We start from the raw sequence: 13,157 nt of genomic DNA, 5'->3' as shown, positions 1-13,157 counted from the left end.
ACCTATAGGCCAATGAAATGCCTGCTGTAATAGGCGAAGCGCCGGGGTGGAAGGGTTGATTCACCAAACACAGTATACAGGTTAACACTGTTAACAGATGTAATGTCTTCCAGCTTGTACACTCTAATCTCCACAATACTTGCTATTCTATCATTATATATAATTATTCTACGTGACTGAAGAGGAAATCCCTTATCGAGTGGAGGCGCAAGATCTACATTAAATGTGCTGATCACTCAATTTGCACAGACGTGCCAATATGAGTGTCTGCCTATCGCACCGGCTGTCTAAGAAGAGGTGCCTATTAGTTCGAGTAAAAATGTATAAAACATAAACCGTAGTTTACGAAATATAGGTATAACATAGTTTTTAAAGTTAACAAGTCAAATAATCATTAGGAAAACGCAGCTTAATCAATCGAATGCGTAGCGCCGATGGGGGTCAGTATTCAATAATTATTTTCTTCGGTAAAGTTGGACATCATTGAAAACAGTAAAATGGCAAATTTGTACCTACATCTGTACGTATTTTAATAGTAATACTGCAATGCGTGTTTAGGCTTTCAGTACTCCGTAACCATAGTAGTAATTTGTGTGTGGAGTTGTGGTAAAGAACGATCGTGGTAAACGTTTGCAGGAGTGGCAGTGGCCGGGCGCGGACGCGCGCACGCTGCCGCTGGGCGCGCTGGCCACGTCGTCGACGCGGCGCGTGGTGGCGCGCGTGCGCAACCCTGCGCCCGCGCCGCTGTGCGCCACCGCGCACGCCGCGCTGCCCGGCGCCACGCTCGCGCTCAGCGCCGAGGGTACGTAACACTAGACCCCTGACCTGACCGTGCCCGCGCTGGCCACGTCGTCGACGCGGCGCGTGGTGGCGCGCGTGCGCAACCCTGCGCCCGCGCCGCTGTGCGCCACCGCGCACGCCGCGCTGCCCGGCGCCACGCTCGCGCTCAGCGCCGAGGGTACGTAACACTAGACCCCTGACCTGACCGTGCCCGCGCTGGCCACGTCGTCGACGCGGCGCGTGGTGGCGCGCGTGCGCAACCCTGCGCCCGCGCCGCTGTGCGCCACCGCGCACGCCGCGCTGCCCGGCGCCACGCTCGCGCTCAGCGCCGAGGGTACGTAACACTAGACCCCTGACCTGACCGTGCCCGCGCTGGCCACGTCGTCGACGCGGCGCGTGGTGGCGCGCGTGCGCAACCCTGCGCCCGCGCCGCTGTGCGCCACCGCGCACGCCGCGCTGCCCGGCGCCACGCTCGCGCTCAGCGCCGAGGGTACGTAACACTAGACCCCTGACCTGACCGTGCCCGCGCTGGCCACGTCGTCGACGCGGCGCGTGGTGGCGCGCGTGCGCAACCCTGCGCCCGCGCCGCTGTGCGCCACCGCGCACGCCGCGCTGCCCGGCGCCACGCTCGCGCTCAGCGCCGAGGGTACGTAACACTAGACCCCTGACCTGACCGTGCCCGCGCTGGCCACGTCGTCGACGCGGCGCGTGGTGGCGCGCGTGCGCAACCCTGCGCCCGCGCCGCTGTGCGCCACCGCGCACGCCGCGCTGCCCGGCGCCACGCTCGCGCTCAGCGCCGAGGGTACGTAACACTAGACCCCTGACCTGACCGTGCCCGCGCTGGCCACGTCGTCGACGCGGCGCGTGGTGGCGCGCGTGCGCAACCCTGCGCCCGCGCCGCTGTGCGCCACCGCGCACGCCGCGCTGCCCGGCGCCACGCTCGCGCTCAGCGCCGAGGGTACGTAACACTAGACCCCTGACCTGACCGTGCCCGCGCTGGCCACGTCGTCGACGCGGCGCGTGGTGGCGCGCGTGCGCAACCCTGCGCCCGCGTCGCTGTGCGCCACCGCGCACGCCGCTCTGCCCGGCGCCACGCTCGCGCTCAGCGCCGAGGGTACGTAACACTAGACCCCTGACCTGACCGTGCCCGCGCTGGCCACGTCGTCGACGCGGCGCGTGGTGGCGCGCGTGCGCAACCCTGCGCCCGCGCCGCTGTGCGCCACCGCGCACGCCGCGCTGCCCGGCGCCACGCTCGCGCTCAGCGCCGAGGGTACGTAACACTAGACCCCTGACCTGACCGTGCCCGCGCTGGCCACGTCGTCGACGCGGCGCGTGGTGGCGCGCGTGCGCAACCCTGCGCCCGCGCCGCTGTGCGCCACCGCGCACGCCGCGCTGCCCGGCGCCACGCTCGCGCTCAGCGCCGAGGGTACGTAACACTAGACCCCTGACCTGACCGTGCCCGCGCTGGGCACGTTTTTATCCCTTGTCACCATGCCTGTCACGTTCTAACAAGTATGTAAGTGCGAAAGGGACGCGCATAGTGATAGTCGATAAAAATGAAACCGTGCTGAGCTCGCTGACCGTGCCCGCGCTGGGCACGTCGTCGACGCGGCGCGTGGTGGCGCGCGTGTGCAACCCTGCGCCGTGCCGCTTCTTTTTAGTATGCACGGCTCCGCGTGTATCTGTCCGTCTAAACGCTTTACGGAGTTGACGGTTTGTTTCGTGTACATTTCACGATGTTCGTCAGAGCTAGAACGGGTCGAGCCTCGATAAGGATTTTTTCTCAATTATTTTATGGAATATGCCACGCTTTTGCTAAATCTGGACGCTTCCTAATGTAGTGTTCGTCCATAGGCGGGTGTGTGCCGGCCGACGGCTGGGCCACGGCGGTGCTGACGGTGGTGGCGCCGGCGCGCGCGGGCCCCGTGCACGGCGCCGTGTGGCTGCAGGCGCCGGCCGCGCGCGCCGAGACGGCCGTGTCGCTCACCGCGCGCGCCGGCGCGTTGCGCGCGCGCCTGCTGCACGCCCGCCAAGCCGACGACTGCCAGGCCGCGCCGGTCAGTCGTTACACTTACACGCCACACGCTACCACTACCCCGTCCCGTGCGCGGCGCCGTGTGGCTGCAGGCGCCGGCCGCGCGCGCCGAGACGGCCGTGTCGCTGACCGCGCGCGCCGGCGCGTTGCGCGCGCGCCTGCTGCACGCCCGCCAAGCCGACGACTGCCAGGCCGCGCCGGTCAGTCGTTACACTTACACGCCACACGCTACCACTACCCCGTCCCGTGCGCGGCGCCGTGTGGCTGCAGGCGCCGGCCGCGCGCGCCGAGACGGCCGTGTCGCTGACCGCGCGCGCCGGCGCGTTGCGCGCGCGCCTGCTGCACGCCCGCCAAGCCGACGACTGCCAGGCCGCGCCGGTCAGTCGTTACACTTACACGCCACACGCTACCACTACCCCGTCCCGTGCGCGGCGCCGTGTGGCTGCAGGCGCCGGCCGCGCGCGCCGAGACGGCCGTGTCGCTGACCGCGCGCGCCGGCGCGTTGCGCGCGCGCCTGCTGCACGCCCGCCAAGCCGACGACTGCCAGGCCGCGCCGGTCAGTCGTTACACTTACACGCCACACGCTACCACTACCCCGTCCCGTGCGCGGCGCCGTGTGGCTGCAGGCGCCGGCCGCGCGCGCCGAGACGGCCGTGTCGCTGACCGCGCGCGCCGGCGCGTTGCGCGCGCGCCTGCTGCACGCCCGCCAAGCCGACGACTGCCAGGCCGCGCCGGTCAGTCGTTACACTTACACGCCACACGCTACCACTACCCCGTCCCGTGCGCGGCGCCGTGTGGCTGCAGGCGCCGGCCGCGCGCGCCGAGACGGCCGTGTCGCTGACCGCGCGCGCCGGCGCGTTGCGCGCGCGCCTGCTGCACGCCCGCCAAGCCGACGACTGCCAGGCCGCGCCGGTCAGTCGTTACACTTACACGCCACACGCTACCACTACCCCGTCCCGTGCGCGGCGCCGTGTGGCTGCAGGCGCCGGCCGCGCGCGCCGAGACGGCCGTGTCGCTGACCGCGCGCGCCGGCGCGTTGCGCGCGCGCCTGCTGCACGCCCGCCAAGCCGACGACTGCCAGGCCGCGCCGGTCAGTCGTTACACTTACACGCCACACGCTACCACTACCCCGTCCCGTGCGCGGCGCCGTGTGGCTGCAGGCGCCGGCCGCGCGCGCCGAGACGGCCGTGTCGCTGACCGCGCGCGCCGGCGCGTTGCGCGCGCGCCTGCTGCACGCCCGCCAAGCCGACGACTGCCAGGCCGCGCCGGTCAGTCGTTACACTTACACGCCACACGCTACCACTACCCCGTCCCGTGCGCGGCGCCGTGTGGCTGCAGGCGCCGGCCGCGCGCGCCGAGACGGCCGTGTCGCTGACCGCGCGCGCCGGCGCGTTGCGCGCGCGCCTGCTGCACGCCCGCCAAGCCGACGACTGCCAGGCCGCGCCGGTCAGTCGTTACACTTACACGCCACACGCTACCACTACCCCGTCCCGTGCGCGGCGCCGTGTGGCTGCAGGCGCCGGCCGCGCGCGCCGAGACGGCCGTGTCGCTGACCGCGCGCGCCGGCGCGTTGCGCGCGCGCCTGCTGCACGCCCGCCAAGCCGACGACTGCCAGGCCGCGCCGGTCAGTCGTTACACTTACACGCCACACGCTACCACTACCCCGTCCCGTGCGCGGCGCCGTGTGGCTGCAGGCGCCGGCCGCGCGCGCCGAGACGGCCGTGTCGCTGACCGCGCGCGCCGGCGCGTTGCGCGCGCGCCTGCTGCACGCCCGCCAAGCCGACGACTGCCAGGCCGCGCCGGTCAGTCGTTACACTTACACGCCACACGCTACCACTACCCCGTCCCGTGCGCGGCGCCGTGTGGCTGCAGGCGCCGGCCGCGCGCGCCGAGACGGCCGTGTCGCTGACCGCGCGCGCCGGCGCCTTGCGCGCGCGCCTGCTGCACGCCCGCCAAGCCGACGACTGCCAGGCCGCGCCGGTCAGTCGTTACACTTACACGCTACGGACGCCTGCACCATGCGCCCTGACTTCACTGTATACTGACGCCCTGCTGATCTCGTGCGGGCCCGCTGGACCGTTGATTCGCATTCGAGCTCTGCTCTCCTGCAGCTCGACATTTGGCCTCCCTATAAAACGGACCGCGTTCGGAGGCTTTTGTTGCACATCGAGCGGAAGGCGGACCTTGAGCGGTTCGATCTTATGCGAAAACCATCAAAAAAATTGTCAACGAAGTCGTTCCAGTTTAGTGAAAAGCTTACCGACGTTGTTTCTGTTGGCAGTGGGCGAGCGGCTGGGCGCCGGCGCTGGTGGTGGAGAGCACGATGGCGCTGAAGATGAAGCTGACGCTGGTCGAGCCGCAGCCGCCCGACCCCGCGCTCGTCTTTATGTAACTTTATGATATCAATCATTATTATAATCAAGAAAATTTATAGAAAATTCGGAAAGTATATACTTAACAAGTTGCTTCCAGTTAAAAAATTTTCTTACCTACATAAGCTACATCCTTTTAGCTTAGGAGAGAAGTAACGTATTTTTCATGAAAATTGAATGCAAACACCGCTTTTCAGCTTAGGAGGGCAAATATTTTATGAAATTGAGCTAGTGTTGAATCCTTATTTCTAACTAATGTTAATGTATGGTTACAGACCACCCGAAGACCCCGAAGCGTGGTGGATCGGTCCCGGCACAAACACCATTGGCCACGTACAATACCTGCCCGAGCTGGCCTGCGGCTCCGCCTGCTACACCGGGCTGGCCATAGATAAAGAAGAGTGGCTTCAGACGTCGTTGGAGGCAGACTTGGAGTTGTTGTTGAAAAGGCGGGCGCTGTATGACACGGAGCGGCTGCGGGCCGTGAGGAACGTGTCGCTCGCCATAGACACGACTGAGGTGAGCGGACACCGGAGAGTGGTGAACACGGTTCGAAGCAGATTTGATGGCGCGCGTGTGAACTGTAAGGGGCAGCACTCGCAGTGTAAAGTGTCAGGATCATCACTACAATGTGGTGAAAATAGTAGATAGTTTCTTATCGCGTTCAAATAGACATTCAAAATTTATTTTATTTATTTATTTATGTTATGGAGATCCAACAGCTATCTATACAGAGTATGCCAAATTAATAAGAGATGGAAAGCCAATTACAGGATCACACATGTAGCTACAGATTATTACATTTAAGTTTACTTAAATGAAAAGTGTCAACGCTCGGACACAGCAACACACAACATAAAGTTTTTTACAGTACCTACATATTAAGTACAATCCAAAAATGACAATATTTTAAAACACCTACAATCAGAAATACAATAGAAAAGTAGCAAACAAAGATTGATTACACATGCTCAATCAAAACATTTTAGCGTCTAATAATGTTTAACCAAAGGTATCTTACAATTAAATATATCTATATCTAATTGGTTTGCCAGGTTGTTTAAAGCTCTACTCGCACGCGACAAGAAACTATTCTGTCTGTATTTGGACGATGAAAATTTAATGGAAATAGGAGGATAATACCTTTTACAACGAGTGGGAGTATTAAAAGAGAGATTGGAAAGTAGTTCAGGACTATCCACCAAACCAGTAGTGATACTAAGTAAATAACTTATGTCAGCTATTTCCCGCCGTTTTTGAAGTGGTACAAAGTGATGTCTTTTACAAATAGATAGATAGTTAGAGGAGCTATAAGGAGATTTAATTTTGAAACACAGAAATTTAATGAATTTACGTTGAATACGTTCTATTCTTTCAGTATATGTAGAATAGCAGGGATGGCAGGTTTCAGGGCAGGTAAATCCTGTACCTTGCAAGTGCTCAACCTGACACAGTACATCGAGGACGGCTTCGAGAGGGGCATGGTGACAGGTGCAGTCTTCGTCGACCTCACGGCTGCATACGATACCATAAACCATAGGAGACTAGTAACCAAACTATACCATACTACAAAAGATTATAAACTCACGCAGGTTATATCTGAGCTACTCTCCAACAGAAGGTTCTATGTATCGTTTCAAGGGAAAAAAAGTAGATGGAGGTCCCTGAAAAATGGTCTTCCTCAGGGTAGCGTACTGGCACCTGCACTTTTTAATATCTATACGAACGACCAACCGATCATAGATAACCTACAACATTTCCTTTTTGCCGATGACCTTGCACTTACATCGCAAGAAAAATCCTTTGAGGCAGTAGAGAATAGCCTAGTGGAAGGATTGGCGAGCATGTCACTTTACTACAAAGAAAACCAGCTTAAACCTAACCCGTCTAAGACACAGGTTTGTGCCTTCCACCTACGAAACAGCCAGGCCACCAGACAGCTGAATATCGCCTGGGAAGGCAGCCGGCTAGAACATACTGCCGCCCCGAAATACCTAGGGGTGACGCTAGACCGGTCACTGACCTACAAAGCTCACTGCCTTAACACCAAGCAGAAAGTGGCGGCGAGGAACAACATTTTGCGATGCATCACCGGGACTACGTGGGGGGCAACCCCACACACCCTACGCTCAACGGCTCTCGCACTCAGCTTCTCGGCTGCAGAATATGCATGCCCAGCCTGGAAGAACTCTATACATGCTGCCCAGGTTGACATAGCTCTCAACGAGTCCTGCCGCCTAATAACAGGATGCCTAAAACCCACTAAACGTGACCACCTATACCAACTGAGTGGAATTGCACCACCGGACATACGCAGAGATATTGCGGCGGCTGTGGAGCGAGAAAAACAACTGCGTGACCCGCGTCACCCCCTGCACGGCCACAAACCAGTTACTGCAAGGCTAAAGTCAATGTTTTAGCTTGCTTAAAGTGAGTGGAATTACGCATTATGAAGCCTAATGACCTATATGCACTGCTTACTATACTATCAATATGCTTATCAAAAAGCAATTTGGAGTCTTGGATGATTCCAAGATCCTTCATAAAGGGTATTTTGACAAGAAGTTGACCCTTAAGCCTGTAAGAAGTAACAATTGGGTTATATTTGCGCGAAAATGACATTGAGAAACATTTGGAAGGATTAAGGTCAAGCCCATTAGCCAGGCAGTACTCATCTAGACGTAGCAAATCAGACTGTAAGAGACTTGAATCATGGTGATACTTTACTTTTATAAAAATTTTCATATCATCAGCAAAGCAGAGTAGGTTAGAGTAAGTGAAACAGTTCCCAATGTCATTAATAAAGATATTAAAAAGTAACGGACCCAGTAAAGATCCCTGGGGGACTCCACTTGGAACCGTTACCCACCCTGACATGTAATTGTTGACAACTACGGCCTGAGATCTATTATCAATATAGGATGTGAACCATCTCAGTAGATCTCCATTGATTCCTATATTTTCAAGTTTAGAAATTAATAAGCGGTGGTTAATTTTATCGAAGGCCTTACTGTAGTCTGTGTAGACAACGTCAACTTGAAAGCCGTCATCCATTGCCTTAGATACATATTCATTAAATAACACAAGATTTGAAACAGTAGACCTACGTTGTAAGAAACCGTGTTGATTTAAAATAAATGAGTGTTTAAGTGAATTATATACTTGTTCATAAACAATTTTTTCAAAAACCTTGGCCAAAATACATAATAAATAAAATACATTTAAAACTCATAAATCGTTACAATTGTCTGGCAAATTCACAAACACTGTATTTTTTTTTTGTTTTTCAAATATTATCGTAATGTAGCAGTCGGAAATCGATTTATTTATTTTTGATAGTAATATTAGCCACCTATCGTGCATGAGGTTGATCTAACAGTATGGACGTCCCCAGATGGTCCGGATCCCCGTGTCGGGCTGGGTGCGCGTGGGCTGGCCGCGGCTGGTGGGCGGCGCGGGCGCGGGCTGGGCTGGGCTGGCGGGCGTCGGCGCCGGCGCCGCGCGCTGGCTGCGCGTGCGCAACCCCGCGCACCACCCGCTCGCCCTGCAGCTCGCCGTGGCCGGCTACACCGCCGCTGTGCTCCACGAGGACATACTGTGAGTATCGAGTGAGCGAGAAACCATTATGCGTCTTCATAGGGATGTTCCGCTCGCACTTCCGAGCGATGTACGGATCCGCATCTAATGTGAAGACCGCCTTACAAGTCTTACAACCCGGCTACGATCTTGCGCGGCGGTAGCAGCGGCGAGCGGCAGTGACTTGAACACATTTTGACGTAAATAGGGTATAAATAAAAGCTTGTTTAAGGTGGGATCAGACGGTTCACTCGAATGAATGTTCACTTGAGTGAATGGTTCATTTTTTTCTTTCATTGCATGTTCACACGGTGCTGGTGCTAAGATTATTCACTTTTTATTTTCTTTCACTATGGCGTCGAATGAAGTTGTGCGTCTTGGATAAAAAAAATATTGTGATTTTGTGATCGTCAGCCTCGGACATCTTCTCTGCAACCGTTCGTTGAGGATTTCTACTAGGGTGCGTCTAGCACGGTGCTATGTTTTCTCGGTTCTTCTGTACGGAGTAGAATCGTGGACACTGACCGAGAATATGTGTAAACGCTTGGAGGCTTTCGAAATGTGGGTTTACAGAAGAATCCTGAAAATATCATGGACGGATAGAATAACTAACGAAAGAGTGCTGCAGTTAGTAAATAAAGAGGTCGAGGTTTTAAAGACCGTCAAAAAACGCAAGCTTCAGTACCTTGGTCATATCATGCGAAACGAGAAGTATGAACTCCTTCAACTCATTATACAAGGAAAGATCCAAGGGAAAAGATCATCCGGACGAAGACGTAACTCATGGCTCAAAAATCTCCGAACATGGTTCAAACAGAGCACACGCTCATTATTCCGCGCAGCTGTGTCTAAAGTTCGTATAGCCCTCATGATAGCCGACCTCCGGTAGGAGATGGCACTGGAAGAAGAAGAAGATCGTCAGCCGCAGTATATATGTTTACAGGGCGTTTTTTGAACAACTAGCCATATTGTGCGAGGTGATTAGGTAGGCCATACTGAACAACTTTTTCTATGGGGCCAACTCCGAAATCACAAAAAATATTTTTGGCCGTACCATACATTTTGGTCGAGTGTATGTCAACGTTTTCTATGGGAAGGCCACTTTTTTTGGGATTTCGGGGTTGATCCCATAGAAAAAGTTGTTCAGTATGACCTACCTAATCACCTTGGCCAGTTGTTCAAAAAACGGCGATTACTTTGGAATTCTGGAATATTTTTACAGTGTAGGTACCAACAAATACCATATCCTGCTTTTTACAAGAAGTCTAGGTACAGGATTCGAGAACAATATGCAAAATCGGAATGAACATTCACTCTGTGTTCACACTGTTCATTTTTTGTTCATTCGGAGTGCGAGTGAAAGATGCCGAATGAAAATATCCAACACTGTTGGATCATTTCACTAATTAATTAATTTTTCACTTTTGGTTCATTTTGTGTTCACACGTGTCACTTTGAGTGAAAGATGAATGATGAAACACGAAAATGAACACAAAATGAACCGTCTGATCCCACCTTTACTGAAATGGATAAGCACCCATTCATGGCACAATATACTAATATTTGAACTTTCCATCATTGCATCAATTGCTATTCCAATTGAGATCTGTCAATGTATAGACAAACTGCGTCATGACAAATTCCATTCAGGCCGGGGTGTTGAGGGTCCCTTCTTTATAAAATACTAATATTTATTCTGTGCCCATGATAACTACAAGCTATTAGTTTAGCTAGATCTAGATCTAGATCTGTCTGTGTAACTTTACCCCCAAATATGAACTAATGAACGTATTCTAGTCTGGAGATCGAAGAATGCGCACACAGGCAATGCGTATACGTCCCCGGCGTGTTCACGGCGTCCGAGTGGCGCGCCGTGCGCGGCGTGGTGGCGCCGCTGCGGGCCGGAGACGACGCCGAGCTGCCCGCGCTGCTGCTCGGCCCCAGGGCTGAGATAGAACTCAAGATAGACTTCCTACCGCCCGAGGCTGAAATGTACTCTGCAGTACTTTTCCTTAGGTATCATATTTTTTTACTGTAAAATGTGCAAAAAATACTAATAGACCAATAGAAGGAATAGCGGCGTCACGACTTGGTTACGGGACGGGTACGAGTGGTACGACACGACGCTGCTGCTCGAGCCTAAAGCTGAGATAGAACTGAAGATTGTGTGACTTCTTATCGCCTTATTAGGTATTCATTTTCTACTAGTAACTAACTGTGTCCTAGCTTGGAGTACTTGGGAAATATCGATCCTGGGTTCGATTCCTGTAATGCTGAAAATTTGAGATTGGCGCCGGCCCATAATTTTGCGATGGCGACGCATCTATAAATTTTGCTCGGGGTCGGCGTGACCGCTGCACCAACATTATCTTAGGAGGCCTTCCCTCTAACTCTTTAACTAACGATATTTAATTGGCATTTACACTTTTTGGAAAATAATTGTCAGCGACATATTATATTGTCAATACCTTTTTTTTGCACGAGGGGCTTAGGCACCTGCCGCGATAGCAGAGGGACGCTGGTTCAATTCCTGAATACCTTGATGGTTGATGGTTGAAGATGGATGATGGTATTTCGGTTTGTAATGTTTTTTATGACAATTGATTCCATTTATGTTCTGGATCAAAACTATCAAAAGCTTCTAATAATGAATTAAAGGAACTGTTCTTCATATACATTAGCAGATTCCGATCTTAGCCTTTATTATATATCTAGTGTGGTGTTCTAAAATAATGGGTTCAAACTTTGGTCGGTAAAATTCAAAAAGGTGACGGAAAAAATCTGTCAGGTCCTTATGAAACACAGACGATAGGTTAATAAACATTGTTCGTTACAGGAATAATTTAACAATAGTGGAGGCGGTGCAGCTGGGCGGGCGCGGCGCCGTGCCGCGCTTCGAGCTGGGCGGCCGCCCAGCGCACCGGCACCAGCACCAGCCCATACTCCTGCAGGTACGTTTATATTACTTGGTACTACCGGAACAAGTTCCCTCAGTTTTATCAGGGTCCAGTGGGATTGAAATTAACGTAAAGTATTAGGTTCTTCATTCTATTTAATAAAAAAATAATTTTCCAAATGAGCTCAGCGGTCTTGAAAAATATTAGACTATTTGAGTCGTAGCCATTTTATTTTCCTCTAGATTCCGGATTGCGAGGAGGGCCAAGAGTGCGAAGCCACCGTCACCAACTCGGAGGAGTCGCGCTGGGAGGTCCGGCGCACAGTGCTGGCGCGCAACACGGGCGCCGTGCCGCTGCGCCTGCGCGCCTGGCGCCTCGCCGGCGAGCCCTGCGCCGCGCGCGGCTTCAAGCTCGACCCCTGCACACCGCTCACTCTACAACCTAATGAGACTCGCGCGTTGACCTTGTCTTTTAGAACTGATTGCTCGCTTGCGAGAGTTCCCTGTCCGTTAACACTTCGATCAGACTCCGGTCCGGCGGCCTTCAGGCTCCTAGGCGCAGTACCCGCCCGATTATTACCGATTTGTGCTCGGCAGCAGCCTCGGCCGGCGTGGGAACCGGCGTTACGCGCGTCCGGCGCGCTGCTCGCCGTCGTCGCGCTGGCGCTAGTTCTCGCCGCCGCCGCGCTTGACGCCGAGCGCTTACTCCGGCGCGCGAGAGACGCGAGACAAACTCCAGCGCCGCGTGCGCCTTTAGATTTAAGAGCGTTAGCGCGGGAACAACCTACAACGGTACCTCCCCCACCGGCCGCGCCGCGGCGGCGTAAACCGCGCCGAACGCAACCGCCGCTCGATCCGGCGGCCGAACGTAGAGCTTTCGAACACTGGCGGGCAGAAATGCTCAGACGCGACGCGCCGCGAGCGGAAGACGAGTCGTCTCGGTCGAGCGAAGATGCCGATACGCCGCCTCAACCCAATATTGAACCTGCACAGCCGCAGCCGCCTTCGGAGCCGCCGCCGGACGCGTCCGACACAGAACCGGACACGGAAGAACAACCGCGCACTCCGACCGACTCGGACGCGGCATCCGGCACGGACTCGTCGTCGCCTCCCGACGACCCCGACGAGCCGCCCGTGGTCCTGGCGCCGACGCCGACTTGCGCGCCGCCGCCACCGCGCAGCGAGCCGCCGCCGGAGCCGCGCGGCGCGGCGGCGGCGCGCTCGGCGAGGCGGGACACCACCACCACCACCAGCACCGGCGGCGGCGGCGGCGGCTCGCCCACGCGGCGCTGCGAGCCGCCGGCGAGGCCGCGCGCCCTGCCCGGGAAACATCATACTCGTAAAGACAAGGTAAATATCATTTTCTCAAACATACTCCGAAATGTATGCGTTAATGTCACGAAATGAAGACATGAAGTTGCTCATTTATGGCTCCTTACATTACTTCTTGACCTAGCCGAGAAGTAATGTAGGGAGTTAGTATGAAACGTACATTATT

At 55.4% G+C, this 13,157-nt stretch overlaps 1 protein-coding gene across 1 annotated transcript in view; it reads left to right on the top strand.

Annotated features, from left to right (window-relative positions):
* The window catches only part of LOC134795189 (uncharacterized), a 66,522-nt gene that overhangs the window by 36,827 nt on the left and 16,538 nt on the right, over positions 1–13,157 (top strand). Inside the window, exons 16-32 of the mRNA XM_063767018.1 lie at positions 637–802; positions 2,843–3,015; positions 3,086–3,193; positions 3,264–3,371; positions 3,442–3,549; positions 3,620–3,727; positions 3,798–3,905; positions 3,976–4,083; positions 4,154–4,261; positions 4,332–4,558; positions 4,609–4,795; positions 5,097–5,203; positions 5,463–5,706; positions 8,582–8,784; positions 10,561–10,779; positions 11,600–11,714; positions 11,903–13,009. Coding sequence (XP_063623088.1) covers positions 637–802; positions 2,843–3,015; positions 3,086–3,193; positions 3,264–3,371; positions 3,442–3,549; positions 3,620–3,727; positions 3,798–3,905; positions 3,976–4,083; positions 4,154–4,261; positions 4,332–4,558; positions 4,609–4,795; positions 5,097–5,203; positions 5,463–5,706; positions 8,582–8,784; positions 10,561–10,779; positions 11,600–11,714; positions 11,903–13,009 — 3,504 coding nt within the window. The remainder of the gene's footprint in view (positions 1–636; positions 803–2,842; positions 3,016–3,085; positions 3,194–3,263; positions 3,372–3,441; positions 3,550–3,619; positions 3,728–3,797; positions 3,906–3,975; positions 4,084–4,153; positions 4,262–4,331; positions 4,559–4,608; positions 4,796–5,096; positions 5,204–5,462; positions 5,707–8,581; positions 8,785–10,560; positions 10,780–11,599; positions 11,715–11,902; positions 13,010–13,157) is intronic.

The sequence above is a fragment of the Cydia splendana genome, chromosome 11 (genome assembly GCF_910591565.1).
Source record: "Cydia splendana chromosome 11, ilCydSple1.2, whole genome shotgun sequence".
NCBI lineage: Eukaryota > Metazoa > Arthropoda > Insecta > Lepidoptera > Tortricidae > Cydia > Cydia splendana.
This window is presented reverse-complemented; position numbering and strand designations above follow the sequence as displayed.